A 16,027-nucleotide genomic window follows, 5' to 3' on the forward strand; every position below is an offset into this window, starting at 1 on the left:
TCCTGCCTTAACAATAAACGTAAAACCTGTATAGACATATCCATTGCCACCACAATCAATGCTCCCCACAGCAAAACTACAAGAATCCAACACACATGCATCACAGAATCATATAATCCTAGAAAGTTAGGGTTGGAAGGGACCTCAACAGGTCAACCTCCTGCTCAAAGAAGGACCATCCCCAACTAAATCATTCCAGCCAGGGCCCTCTCATGCCAGGCCTTAAAAACCTCCAGCGATGGAGATTTTACAACCTCTCTAGGTAACCCATTCCAATGCTTCACCACCCTCCTAGTGAGGAAGTTTTTCCCAATATCCAACCTAAACCTCCCTTGCTGCAACTTGAGACCATTACTCTTTGTTCTGTCATCTGTCATGACAGAGCACAATCTAGCTCCATCCTCTTCGCAACCCTCCTTCAAGTAGTCGAAGGTTGCTATCAAATCCCCACTTAGCCTCCTCTTATTTAGTCTACAGAAGCCCAGCTCCCTCAGCCTCTCTTCATGACATGTGTGCCCCAGCCCCCTAACCATTTCACTGCCCTCTACTGGACTCTCCCCAACTTGTCCATATTCTTTCTTTAATGGGGGGCCCAAAACTAGACAGTATTCCAGATTTGGCCTCATCAGTGTAGAATAGAGTGGAATAACAACTTCCCTCAGTCTGCTAGCAACGCTCCTACTAATGTAAACCATTATGCTGTTAGCCTTCTTGGCAACAAGATCACACTGTTGACTCATATCCAGCTTATTGTCCACTGTAACCCCCATGTCCTTTCCTGCAGAGCTGCTGCTTAGCCAGTTGGTTCCAAGCCTGTAGCAGCAGATACAATTCCTCTGTCTTAAGTGCAGGACTTTGCACTTGTCCTTGTTGAACCTCATGAGGTTTCTTTTGGCCCAATCTTCCAGTGTGTCTACGTCACTCTGAATCCTAGCCCTATCCTCCAGTATATCTACTATCCCCCACCCCTGACTGGTGCCATCTGCAAACTTGCTTAGGGCACAATCCATCTCATCTTCTAGGTTGTTAATGAAAATATGGAATAAAACCAATTCCAGAACCAACTCTTGGAGCACTTCGCTTGATACCAGCTGCCAACTAAACATCAAGCTATTGATCACTACTTGTTGAGCCAGACAATCCAGCCAGGTTTCTATCCACCTTACAGTTCATTCATCCTATCCATACTTCCTCAGCTTCCTTGCAAGAATGCTGTGGGAGATAGTATTAAAAGGCTTGCAAGAGTCAAGGTATATCATGTGCACTGCTTTCCCTACATCTACAGAGCCAGTTATCCTATTATAGAAGGCAATCAGGTTGGTCAGGCATAGGGTAAGCACTACTTATGGCATGCATCTGAGGCCTTGCAAACAGGGCCAGTCCAATACACACCATAGGCAGTGTATGGGTCAACTCAGAACCAGGGACAGCACTGGGTGCCAGATGATGGAGCTCCACAGGCTGGGTCCAACACACGGACCATATGTCCGACACACGTGGTCTAAAAAGGAACGATATGGCATTGGCAGTTGGACTAAATGACCTACTGAAGTCCCTTCCAGCCCTAATTTTCTATGATTCCAATGCTCATGTTGGACTGAATATGACCTTTTAAAAAAATGGCAGCATGTGAAATAGAGTCATTGGAGAGCTAACAAGAAGAGATGGATCAGATGGCAGAGACTATTGTTTGAGGAAGCTCAAGGAGGAACAGTTTCAGGCAGGCTTCTGTTTCTGAGTGTTCTTGGGGAAAAACCAAACAGAACATCATTCTAGAACGAACATGATCGTCTCCAATGCATGTAGGTAGGGTAGAATTCCAAATTATATCCAATTCATCTCATCAGTGAATAACTCACATACCAAAACATTTTATCCTACCATTTAATCCACTATGCGTAGCAAGTAGCATTAGCCAGAAACAGAGAAAAACCAAATACTACATCGGCTCTATACCACAATAATGAATAATAAAAAAAAACGGAATTGAGGAAGTGTTGGACACACCCTAGCCATTAACTAGGACAGATGCAGCCCCAAAGGCTACACCACTGGCCAAACTAATCCAGTCTTGAACATACGAACTCTGGGCACACCTAGACCTGGAACCATCTAGACAACCATACCCTAAAAAGCAGAATTGGCACGGAAACAGGTCTCAAGATTTTGCTTACCACCTCATGTGTTTTATTCCACAAATCTGAATGATAAACCTCAGTGACTGTAGTAATTCTTCAAAGTTTGTATTATGAAACCATTTTGAAATTCAACACAGCTTTTCAGTGTTAGTATTGGGGTAATATAGTCTCACTTAAAAAAAACCCAACAACAACAAACCAGCCACATACCTGCTCTTTTTGCCTCAATGCAAGCAATACTCATTTCCTCTTTCAATTCTCTGTTTTCATTTGCGATGGCTTCACCTACTGTAACAAATCTTCCAACAGCAAGGTTAACAGCTTGGCCCACTCGCTGAATTGCTTGCAGTGTCTTGTCGGACCGCTTTGGTTTATCTTTATGGTTAATGAGAGTAGTTATCTGTAAACAACAGTGAGGACTTTATTAAGATTGAATATTAAATCCATATTTTAATTTGAATTTTTGAAATGTTTATATTTCATACCTGTTAACCATGCTAGCCAGCTTCCCCAACCATCTTTCCTCCCTTTTAACCTCTCCTTTTGAGTAAACCACTGCAATGCTACTCCAGTCAAACTTTTGGTGCTGTATTTAAAAATCCAAACCAAAAAAAAAAACACCAAACAAACCTTGCACTGCAAGCATACTCACTGAAACATCAGGTAACAGGAAAAAGGAAGTTTAAGTAGTACTTAGCTTTACAGGGTGTTCTGCTACCTTAGGAGGCATATTTCCCAAGTTTAGGCATTTAAAAATGTACAAAGACAAGACAGTTGGACTAGCTTTAACCAGACAGAACACTGTTTACCTCTCTGCTTTAGAGCAACTACAGCAGAAGTCTAAATTGTGGTACATTTTGTGCACACCTGAATACGAAATGACAGAACAGAATTTAAAGCAAAGACAGCGCTCTGTTTTGGCACATACATTGCAAGGTAAAACAGCCTTCTATATATGGGTCACCTCTATGTAAAAAGTGTTACTTTTCCAGTCCTAAAGTAGCTCTGGAGAAAGTGTTCTGGTAAAAAATGTTTTTTATCCAGCTGATCTACAGGGACCCGGATTTTATGGTCACCACATAAAAATGTGGATTTACTCCTTTAAAAGGAAAAAAATATATAGGAAATGGCGGGTTTTTCACTTGCAGGCTAGCAAGGTTTTAGCCTGCAAAGAGATGCTTGGGGCTGGGGGGGCAGAGCAGGATGCAGGGAGCACTGCATGCATGTGTGTGCACCACCCATGCACGTGGCCAGCAATGCAGCCAGGCCACAGTGAAGAACATCTCCCCCAAGTGCCTGTGGGTAAGCCGGGGGGTGGAAAAAGAAAGGTCACAGGCCATGTATGGGAGGGCAGTGCTTGGGGGCAGAATGAGGTGGCCACAATGAGTGAGGGAGTGAAGCAGAGTTGGCAGTTGGGACTTCTGCCCAGTTGGGGCGGTGCCTAGGACAGGAACGCGCAGCTACGAGGCATGGCTGGGGGAGTGGGATGGAGCTACAGGTGGCTTGTCCAGGAGTGGTGGAAGGGCTGGTTCCTCACTGCTGTGCACGCTTAGGGGGCATGTTCCCCCCCTGGAATTTCTGCACAGGGTGTGGGCAGATGTGGGCTGCCCACTTCAGGGTTCCCTGCCCCGCTTCCCCCCTTCCCCCCCTTTGGGGCCTCTGTGGTCCAGCAGGCAGGACCTGGTACAGGAGGACATAGGAAGGTTCAGTACTACCACTGCCACCACTGGGAATCTGGCACCAGCTGCACTGCCATGGCGAGTTGCCTCCATCTGCCTGACAGCAGCAGGGCACACAACTCTGCCTGGCTGCCCCAACTGCTGCCAGGCAGGCAGGGGTGCTTCACCACATCAGCGCAGCTGGCACAGGGCTCCCAGTGGCAGCACCAAGGCTCTCCCTCCTGTAACAAGTCCTGCTGCTGGGCAGTGGAGGTCCCCAAGGAGAGGGCAGCAGGGGTGGAAGCCCTGAGCCCTGGAGTGGGCAGCCTGCATCTTCCCTCTACCCCATGCACTTCACTCAGCAGTTATGGCAGCTGCAGTGCTGGGGGCAGGGGGCATGGAGGAGCTGTGGGCTCTTCTTACAAGTCAGAGTATGACAGACATATACAGAATTTGAATTAATTTTATTTAAGAGATGCACCGATATATCGGTCCATAATCATACTGGCACCAATAAAAGGAAAATTGACATCATTGGCAATCTGCTTTTCTTGGCCAGTGTAGCCAATGTCACTGATAAATACCATGTGCATGTACGCAGCTGCAGCGTGCACCAACCAGGAATGCAGCCCTGCAGCTTGGAGACCAGCATCCAGCCAGTAAGTTGGGGGGAGCAGGGACATGGGTGGGGGCACAGACTTAAGCCTCCCCAAGTGAGGGAAGGAGTAGGGATGGGGCAAGCGCAGCACAGCCAGGGGCAGGGACTGAACCACAGGCAACTTATCTGGGAAGGGTGGGGCATCTCTCTGCCATCGCACGCAGCCTGGGGGAGGCATGTACCTCCCAAATCTGTACACACGGCAAGGGCAGGCTGCTGCTATGGGCTCAGGCCAAGGGTCGCACCAGCCTCTTCCTAGCAGAGGTGGGGTGGGCAGTGGCAGCGCTGGGAGAAGGGACTGCAGGGTATCTATGGCAAGTTTTGGGGTGGCTGTAGCCCACCCTGTAGCACCCCCACATGTTGTATTTGCATACAAGGAAACCTCATTAAAATATACTGCCTAGCATTAAACTGCTGCCAAAACCAGCATGTACTCCAGGCTAGTATTTTAGACAGGCATTCTTTTACTTTCATGCACATTAGGGCAAAACAGAATGAATATAATGCACATGCCTTAAAAGGAAAAAAAAAAAAAGAAAAGAAAAGAGAGAAAGTGATGGAAAATTAGAGGTAGAATCCACTTGATAGGGCATTACTTTAAGTTTAGAATCATATGCCAAAGCAAAGACAATTGAAACTTTACATTTTCAAACTGAAGAATTTATAATGAATGAGATTAAGTGGGTTGGGTGAGGAATTTTAAGTGTCTATTGAAGACCAGACTGATAGAAGACATAAATATATACAATATTAACCTAAAGAATTAACTAATCTGAAATGGAGAGATATACAGAAGTAGATATCAAGAGGCACTACTTCACAGTTAGGGCAGCTAGGATCTGGAACCAACTTCCAAGGGAAGTGGTGCTCGCTCCTACCCCGGGAGTCTTCAAAAAGAGGCTAGATAAATCACCTAGCCAGGGTTGTTTGACCCCAGTACTCTTTCTTGCCCAGGGCAGGGGGCGCGGACTTGACGATCTGCTCTGACCCTACTTACTATGAAGCTATTAGAAACTTATTTATTACAATCCACACACTCACAGATATTACTGTAAATAAGAAGAATCAAATTCCTTTGGCCCCTACCTGGGCTGGATACAGATGCAGCTCTGGTCATAGGACAAACAGTCCCCTGTGGCTCAAGGCACCATGGGCATTAACACTGCTTTTGCTTGCCCCGCCACTGCCAAAACACGGCCTCAGCAGGGATCTCATTCATGGTCTTTCAGTGGCAGGCCTCACCCCTGAACTCACAGCCTCTTCAGAAGCCCTATAGGCTGGATGCCACTGCTTTGTCATCCTCTGCAAACCTGCAGAGGTTTTTGACACCCCACTATAAATGAGAGATGATCTACCCATGGCTAGACTATGAGCCAGGAGGAAGAAGCCTGGGCATCTGCTCCAGTCCAAGAAAGAATGGAGTATTTGGCACAGTACTTGATAAGGAAAGATTTCTATTTTTAAAGAAACGCATAGAAAAAAGTTATTTGATTGAGAACGTAAATAAAGCAGCAACCTTGAGACAGCTAACAGATCAAGCTTCTAAATAAATTAGAGACCAAGTAAAATGGTCTATCAAAAATGCACTACCAAAATTAAGTTTAAAATAGCAGTAACAAAAAATTTGTAAACATTAACATTGAAGGTAAATTAAACCTTTTTAACTGGAAAGTAGAGAACTTTCCCTCCACAAAAACTAAAAAATACAAAGTTTATATTAGCTGTATAATAAAGTACAAGCCACGGAGAAATTCCTCCAACCAACAACCTCTCACACCTTGGGAGCCTTTCAGATAGTTAGTTGTGATCTTTGCATTGTCTTCAATATTTTGGAATCAAAAGGTGTAAAAGTTTTTTCAAAGCTGTGACCTGAAAGCTCCCCCTGGTGGCATACATGTAGTCATATCCAGGTGATCCCAGAGAAATGACACAGCCAACACTACTAGCAAACATTATTCATAAATAGAATGTATTTCCATTGTATGTAAATCATGACTATCCATGTGGGACACGCATTGAAAAGGAACTGCCAAAAGAGAAACAAGGAAAGTTGCAACTAAGCAATTATTTGTTTTCTCTACAAAGCCCCTGTGCGAAAGATAAGCCAAGATCTGCAGCTGCCAAAAATCAATTACTGCCAAATGAGTCAAATAAAGACAACACCTATAGAAAAATCTATTCTGGGGTCCAACAGTGTAACACATGACAACTTCAAAGAAGATATAATTTTGAGTAAAGTCAGGTTTTCTGTCCTTTCTACCTCATGGCTATTGTATATTCTGGAAGGCTGATAGAGAATGAGCCAGCAGGAAAGCTGGTGCTTCAAAACAGAAGGGAGAATAATTAGTTCTCCCTAGCAAGTTGTTTCTTAAAAGATCAAAGGAATAAACTGAAGTAAGACTGCAGAATTCTGTCGAAATGCTTTAAGCACTCACTGTTGTAAGGATTTTAATAGGTAACATGCAAGCCTGGAAATTGCAGGACTTAACATAACGTGTACTTCGCTGCATTCTTTATGGTATGACCTATGGCACTGTTTTCAGGTGTGGAAGTAATATGCCTTGATCAGAATTCTCAGCATAGCAGACATGACCTCAGCACATCAACACAGTGTTGGGGGGCAGACCAAAGCCCCCATGGGAAGGGAGGGAGTGGGGCAGGGGCAGAAGTTGCCCAGCCAGGGTAGTGAATGCAACCCTGCTGAGAGTGGAATGGGAGTGTGTGCCACCCCGAGGGAGGCATAGGGGGCATGTGCCACCCAAAATTTGTGCACAAGGAAAGGGTGGGCTGCCTGCTGCAGGCTCAGGGCCAAGGGCTACACTTACCTCTTTCCAGGAAGGGACTGGACCAGGGCTACACTCAGAGCAGGCACTGCTGGGGAGGGGACCACAAGTAACTTTGGGCTGGCTATAATCCATCCCATAGCTCCTCCTACCAGCACCACCAACACCTGCCCTGCCCCACCAGCTCCAGTTACAACCCCAGGCCCAGTCTCCTCCCCCCACCACTCGCCAGCAAGAGGCTGGCAGGGCCCCTGGCCCAGAGCCTAGAGCCCACCCTCACTCTGTGCACAAATACAGGGGGCACATACCCCACATACCTTCCCTGGCAGTGTGTGCAGCACCAGGGAGCTGCCTTCCTCCCCACCCTCCCGCAGCCCCTGGACAACCTGCCCATGGCTGTCTCGCTCCCAGCAGGGTTGCATTCATCACCCTGTCTAGGCAGCAGCACCTGCCCCTGTCCCACTCCTGCCATCATCATGGGGGCCTCGATCTGCTCCCCCCCCCCGCCTCTTCCCTCCCTCACGCCCCTTCCCCCATACCCAGACTTACAGGTCAGATACTGCTCTCCAAAGTGACATGCTGCTTTCCGGCCACATGCTCGCAGCATTTATCGGCAACTTTATTGGCTACACCAGCCAAAAAAGCCAATCGCTGATAGCATTCATTTTCCTGTTGTTGGTGGCATATCAGATTGGCACCAATATATTGGTGAACCTCTAATAAATGCCATCTTAAAACCTAGACCTTATTATTCACAGCTGTTTACAAAGGAAAAACTGCTCTAGAGTTAAGATCGTTGCATCTTAAGGATGTTTCCGATACATCAGTAGCGCTTGAGGGCACTGCCAAAAACACATCTGACAGCCCTCAAATAAAGTATATCGTCTCAGTTCTGTTGATAATCCTCTTTAGTCCCATGAAACACCCAACTAACAATCTGTCCCAGTCTAGGGCATGGGAGAAGCTACCTCGTCCCAAGTGATTCCTTGATAAACTTTGTTGATTATGATTAGTTCTGAAAGAATAATCTTTTCCACTTCAATATACTGGAATTATCTACAATTACCTTGGATGTTTTATAGCCACAAGAGATAAATAATCTGTAACAGGTTTTATAATCTTCTCAGTCTTTGAAGGTATTAACCCTGTCACATTTTAATTCATGGAGTTTTTGTTGCAAGATGCATATAGGATGAGAAGACATTTAGCTGAAGTATTTTAATATCTAACCATTAGTATTTTATTACTGAAAATTAGATTTCGTTTTAGAAGTGACAATTTGACCCAGTTTCAGAAAATATTTGTAGTTTCTGTGTGTGTCATATGATGAACTATATTTGTTATCATCTCAAATTAAGTTCAAGTTCACTTAAATACATTTTTATTCCCTCTACAAGTGTGCATGCTTTTCTCCAATAGACAAAGATTCATTTCAGTTCTATGGCATGCTTTTAGTACTAGCTCCTACACTAGTTTACATTTATTCCCATCTATAAAAAAGTTATTTTGGGCATTTTTGAATAAAAAGTTAGAACAGTGAAAATGTTTATAATGACAAAATTATATCATCAGCAAAGAACCTCTTTAAATATGAAGGGAAACATTCCCTCAAGGGCTTGTTTTTCTTAAAAAAAGAAAATGAGGATAGAAGATGTACAATAGATTTGCCCTATAAAGTAAATAATCAAATTAGAAAGCATGCATGTACAGATGCACAGACCCAGATGGTCTGGTACACAGTTATGAAGGCCCTCACATCTTTCCCTTTGTTTATGTGAATGAGAACTAAATCATACCTCAGTTTCAAATATTGCACTCTTTCAATAATGACCTGAGATTTATTTTTATATTCTTTCAATACTCTTTCATCTTGAAACAGAATCAGAACTATAAAAACATTGTTCCATGTCACATACTTTAGTTTTGTTAATGTAAAAAGATAGTAAACAGAAGCGTAACAAAATTTGAAATGTTTGGCACATGCATTTAATAGTGCAACGGGATCCGATCCCTAATCCTAATCCCACCTCCTGCCATGCCACACATGCAAAACAGGAGGCAAGATTCATAATTCTGGGCTTTCCCTGCAATAGCAAATTGGGCTGGGGCCAACAATCAGCTGATTGTCAGCTCTAGCTTGGACACCAGACTGAGGATCAGAACTAGCTAGCCCCATTGTAGTCTGGGACCAAGAAATCAGTTGTTGGTTGAGGCCAGAGTGGCAAATCTGATGATTGTCAGCCCTAGCCCAGACCTCTGTGGATCTGGTTTACTCAGGCATACAATCAGCTGATTATTGGCCCCACCAGACAGCTCTGGGTCTGAAACTCAGGGCTCCCAACTGGCCAGGCAGGAGGAATCAGAGGCTCCTGGTAAGGGGAGTAAAAATGCTTTCCCTGCTGGGATGAGTCTCTAATCCCCTGCACCCAGCCACAGCTACCAGGCAAAGGCTTCCCCACCTCCACTTTCAGGCCAGATTCAATTCAAATCAATTCAGTTTATTGTCAGTCAGTCCTAGGGCCATTCCAGACCCTGGACCCCAGGATAGACAATCAGCTGATTGTCACTCCCAGCTACAAGTTCAATTTTAAGGCACCATATAAAGAGAGCCATAAAGATGTTTTACATTACATAAACAATATTTTAATGTCTTGTTTTCCATTGTATGGGGCCTTAAAATTGGGTGTACATGTAGCAAGCACCCTGCCCATTTATGCCACAGTTTACATGATAATCACAGCAAAAATATGGCATGTGAAGGAGGCTTTAGGATTTTAACTATTTTCTATTTGGCTACAGCCTCTTGGGTTGCATATTGTTTATATTAAAATATGCATTACCAGCAGCTGACAATACAAAAATTAATAATCATTTGAAATCAGTAATTAAAAAAAATTGTCCAAAATGGTGTTCAATCAAGAAATTTTGATTTTGAATAGGTTTAAAGGGGGGGTGGGGAAAAGAGTACAATCAGGTTTGTACTCTCTGAAGATGGCTAAAGAGAGGTACTCTCTCTTCCAGGAGAGGGTATAACAATTAGTGTGCTTATCTGCAATCAAAGTGGCCTTTACTTTTAGTAGAATAGCATGATTAGTGCAGGGCAACTAGGCTGCTAGTCCTGGGATCCGATTTAGAAGGGACACAAAGAGAATCCTCTAGTGTTTCAAACTCCTGGTGATATACAGAAGGACTGTTTCTGAAGACGAATCACGAGGCTTGGGGAAGAGTACTAGTAAGTATAAAAGCTTATTTAAATCCAAATCTTAAAAAAAGGCATCTTCCATTAACAGTCTGGGGTGCAGTTTGAAAGTAATTTGGTTATTAGAGAATACCATGCGTACCCAAAGTGTATGCGATTGAAAGCAACACGGTCACAAAAAATGTTTTTATGGAAAGACTGAACAACAAAACAATGAAAAGTTCGAAGGGATGATAACTACTTTCAAATTCTGTACAGAAAAAGGCTCTAAAAGATTGCCTTTAACCATACATATTTACTTTGTAGAGGCCCTTCTACTCTGGATCAAAACCTTAACTGCCTCTAAACAGCCTCCCCCCCCCCCCCAAAACAGAACCTAGCCAGCTTGTGTTCATGTAGAACTCCTGGACCAAACCCTAGTTCTGTAACATGTCAGGAAAGTTTGGCAAGTGAAAGACTTTGAACTGACAGACAGGTTATTTAGACAAAAACCATCACCAATAAAACCAAAAACGCCCACATAAAAGGTAATTTTTCCAGATTCTGGGAAGTAACACAATGGGAAGGAGTATACAACAGATCCTCTTCTCACCAAATTAAGACTGCCTCCATCTTCATAATGATGGAATTATCCCATAATGCCAGTTTGTCTCTAGCAACTAAGTCTAGGAGTCACTCATTTCAGGATGATTCCAAAATAGTCCTTCAACTCCCACTCGTAGATAACAGAATCTCTTCTCCTGAGATCCGACATGCTTTTGTGGCACCACATAAATGAAGGCTTATTAGGCTGACTCAATGAAGAATAGAATATTCCCATAAAAGCTTACTTCTGGACTTTTGGCTGATTATACAGAATATGATGATTACATACCCTGGTAGGATCTGGGTGGTGATGCCCCAAAAAGAGAGAGATAAAAGGTGTTGCAGGGCAGACAAACAGTTACAAGTTTATAGCCAAGACAGTAGCTGAGACTAAAAACCCCATACCTAGGGTCTACAAATATGCACTTTGACTGACCTGTACAACAAGGTCTACAGAGTCTGTGAAGGGAGTAGCAGGTGAAGTAAACACCGACACATCTGAAGAAAGCCCAACCAACACTATGATACCAACCCTCTTTGATTTATCAACTAGTTAGACACAGAACAGATTTACTCAATCTTAGCCACCCCTGGAGAGGATGGAAGTGCAGTCTTGTATGCAATCATAGAAGTACAAGAAGCAGCAATACTGCCCTACTTGGACAGATTATCATGCAAAATAGAAGACAACTCTCTCCCCTTCCTTAAAGATTCAGCTTTTTGGGGGTTCTTTATCCTTAGATTTATACTTGGGAGACTAGACTTTTGATTCCTGACTCCCTTCCTCATAATAGCTGTTTCTACAACTAGACTGGGAGTATGGGCAAAGATACATCAGTATTATGCAATATCAGTATCACTTGTTACGACGTGACTTACATTGGTATGCTCCTACAGCAATGCAATAGGTTCCAGTTATTCACATAACCCTTCCCCTCTCAAAATTATACAAATAAGCAGACAAGACTAACAAACAGTTGGATAAAAAACCAGCACTCTACATATGCACCACAGCCAAGTAGCATGTAATGACCTATCACTAAGGACCTACTCAATTTGGGATTTAGCCTAAGTGGCACATTGGCTGTGAAATCAGGCAATGTCCACAAAAAAAAAAAAAAAATTAAGGGGGGGTGGGGAAGGAGGATTATTGAAAATAAAATGCTGGCTCCCCAGTGGGAGCCAGTAGACCTCTCAGGGCCATGCAGCCTGCCAGCAGGGAGGCGGGCCACCAACATGAAGGGAAGCAGCCAAGATGTCCGTCTCCCCCGCCCCTTGCCACTGATTGGCTGAGAAGGCTGCCTGTTGTGTGACCCCACCCCTTACTACCAGTCAGTGCAATGGGGCAGGCCACAACAGGCAGCCCTTGACCAGAGGCATTGGGGGCCCCTGCTGCAATAACCCATGAAAATGGTGGCTCGCCTCACAATCTACCCATGAAATCAGCCACTTGCCTTGCTAAGTTGGGTAGGTCCCTACCCATCACATGGTACTGCACTGCAGAAATCCTACCCAACATATTTTGGAATACTATATATCAGCATTTCTCAACTCATGGGTCATGACCCAAAAGTGGGACACAAGAAAAATATAAGAGGGTCACAAACAAACTTTAAAGAGTCTTCTTTAAAGGAGAAAAACATGGGAAACCATAGTTTTTCCCTTGCAGGCTGGTAAGGGGCTTCTTGCCTGTCCCCCACCCCACACAGTGGGGGGCTGTGGTCCAAGGGCAGGGAACAAGGGGTCAGAAGCAAAAGGGCACTGGGTCAGGACTGGCCAATGTTTACAAATGGGTCCTGGTACAAAAAAAGGTTGAGAACCACTGCTGTGTATATATGTTATCCTGTGTCATAATTCATTACTGTATCTGTTCTGTACATTGTTTCAGGTAAGGTCATTCAGGAAACACAGTATTGCAAGAAGAAATTAGTTATATTTTAGTTTATTCACAAATATAGGTCTTTCCTCAACAAAACCTACTTGACATGAATTGCTGAAATTTTCAGAAATTCACTTCCAGAAATTGGTAACGCTTTAAGCTAGTCACCTACCAAAATGGACACTGGAATATCATTTTTTGTCAATATCATCCTCCGGTTTTCTCTTGAAATACGGCTCCACACAAGTCTTTATCAGTTGGAACCCCAGGGCAAACGGAGCCATGGCTACACGAAATCCATTGGGTAAATTCTCTCTCTCTCAGTAATTTGACTGGGTCTGAAGAGATCACCCCAGTTTGTGCCACCTAGTCCGTGACTTGTACCCGTCTGTAGTACATAATCTGTGTGGCAAAAAACAGATGATGGTATTTTGCTTCATCCTTTCTGAGCTTCGTTGAGCATATATAAATGTGTCCAAAAGTGTTAGGTGGCACTCACATCCGAGTTGGTGTTAAATGCCAGACAGAATCCTCTGTATATCATGGCTTTTGTAAAAGCCCTTAAGATTTCAAAGACTTCTCTAGTCACTTGACTGACTGCTATCATGTTTGGGGGTAGAAAAAAAATGTTATTGAGTCTTTCAGCAGTATTGGTTAGGTGGCCACAGCAGTTATCCTTCTGTTTAACATTGCACTGTCAAGAAAAAGTTTCCTCACTCAAGGATGAGCTTGTCTGCCGTAAGTAATGTTAAACCGCCCTTCCCTTTAAAAACAGCCTAGTTCTTTCAGTTTACAAGCAAGAAATAAACTTGTTGGTCTGTTCCTGTACTGTCACAGACCCGCTACCACAGTCCAGACTGTCTTTTGCCTTTTTACAATCTGATACAGTTCAATTTTCAGGCCAGTGATTTGACCAGGGAGGCTCTATAGTCAATAACTGTCTTATCCATGTTGTGTATATATATTTAGCTTTGTACACGATGAGTGTGTCAGGGAGACAGTGTTTGGCAGAGTAAAAAATAAATAATTAGGAAAAAAAATAAGTCTGCATTTTCCCCCCTCCAAAAAAAAAAAAAACAACGTTTAAAAGTGATTATTTGCAGACCATCAATCAAAATAAATTGGTCCTTTCTTTACTAGAGTGACATTTTTTGTACACATGCTAAGTTTTTTGTTTTTTCTTTTAAAAACTTGTCCAGACATGGGAATGTTCTAGCTTTTACATGCGTAAACTACTGAGACAAAGCCATCTCAGTATTTGTGGCCTTGCTTGCTCTGACTTCTCTGGACAGGGTTTCCATACATTCTGACAAATTTCAAACCATCTGGCATCTGTGACTGAAACATTTTAGTCTCGCAGCTGTCTTTTTGGGATAAATTTTGATCCAAAAACTGCACAATTTTATGCTTTTCTGTAAAGAACAAATCTGTTCTCTCTCAGACATGCTGAGTGAATATTCCCAAATGGCCAACTGAGCAAGTTAACTCACTCAGTCTTTGCAATATTCATTTAACTGGTCCTTGACTTTTTTGCTTCCTCCTGTTTTCAGTTTATTGAATAAGCCAATATGCAAATAAAACTGGGTGAAATTTGTAGCAAGTATTTGATAAAAGTGTATGTAAATAGCAAATACATGATTAAGTAAGTGCATCTCATATAAAAAAAAAAAAAAAAAAAAAAAACCAACCAAAGCCACTAACTTTATTCCTATTTTATTCAGGATCAAAATTATAACAATTGAGTTCACTAGTATCATTCTAGGAAATGTAACAGCTACATCATAACTTTATTGATGCTCCATTCAGAGTAGCAACTTTCCTTCCTATTTAACAACAGCAGAAAATTATAGCTGTCTATAGCTCAGACTAGTGGTTCTCAACCCTTACAGCCTCAAAAGACCCCTCCATAACTTTTTTTTTTTTTTTAAATGCGAGTAGCTCCCCATTTCAAAAGCTAATTTAGTACAGTGCTTACCACCTCCTTCCAGAGCAGGTAGGGGGGGGAGCCACCAAGCAGGGAAAGCCTGAGCCTGCCCTTATTTGCTTATCCCCACGCACTTCCTATGGCATTCTTCAAAGAATCTTGGCACCCTGGCCCAGGACAAGTCTAGAGAATGTGCAATTCGTATGATCTTTCCTGAACCACTGAAGGTCTATAGCCTTCAAAAGGTACCAGCCATTTTTTAAAAACAAAATCCTAATAGGACTTCAGTCATTAAGTATTGCAGGTGCAACTGGAGTTACTGCTTCATACAGGGACCAAGTAGTAGCTCCAAAGCATAAGCTCAGCAATTGTACTGTTCCTCAAGACCTCCTTTTACAGCTGGTTTTGCTCAAATTCCTGAAGGACTTCTTGGATTGAGCTACCAGAAGTGAGGACCGATTCTTTTGCTGTCTCTACACAATTAAAAGACAAAGCAATACTGGAGATTCCATTCCACTAAAGCCAAGATTGCAACCCATAAAGTGGCATACTGTACCACAGCAAAAGGAGCCAGTGTGTTGGAGAACTCTCCAGAATAAGAGTCTGCAATGAAGACTTCTACATAATCCTATCATCTTCTTATGAAAGTAGAACTTCAAAGAGGTGGTACAGGTCTCTGAGCAGCATCAAAAACAAATTTGAAATCTCTGGGTTTAACTTGTGAATCATGTGTAGCTGTTTGCACACCCAGCCATTCTAATATTGAGCACCACTCCACAGCACCCTTAAAAGGATTTCACAACACCCCAGGGTGTTATAGCACATTGGTTAAAAATCAGAGATAAAGACAGAGCAGGAGTCCCTCTTGCCTCTCTTCTAAATAAGGTATAATGTTTTTATCTGTCCATAAGCTAAGGCATCCAACATGTACTTCAGGTGTAAGGAGACAAAATGCAAGTAGTATGTTAAAAAAAAAAAACCCATCATGAAGAAAGACGTACTTAAATAAACTGCATTTTATCTACCCTGGGGAGACCAAGAATATTCACCGATTGATTCAAGAAGGTGTTGGTAAGAAAGATGTACTCTATTGATTCCTAGTATGAATTCATCAACGATGTATTCAAATATCTAAAACCTAAGGAAGAATATATCAATGACTATCAGAATTCTCAGCAAAGAGTTCAACCTCCATTTTAGATC

At 43.0% G+C, this 16,027-nt stretch overlaps 1 protein-coding gene across 1 annotated transcript in view; it reads right to left on the reverse strand.

Annotated features, from left to right (window-relative positions):
* The window catches only part of CTNNAL1 (catenin alpha like 1), a 125,514-nt gene that overhangs the window by 91,804 nt on the left and 17,683 nt on the right, over window positions 1-16,027 (reverse strand). The window contains 1 exon segment of the mRNA XM_019540136.1: window positions 2,349-2,538. Within this exon segment, the coding sequence (XP_019395681.1) occupies window positions 2,349-2,538 (190 nt within the window).

This window comes from Crocodylus porosus, unplaced genomic scaffold, assembly GCF_001723895.1.
Source record: "Crocodylus porosus isolate Cpor-Errol unplaced genomic scaffold, CroPor_comp1, whole genome shotgun sequence".
Taxonomy (NCBI): domain Eukaryota; kingdom Metazoa; phylum Chordata; order Crocodylia; family Crocodylidae; genus Crocodylus; species Crocodylus porosus.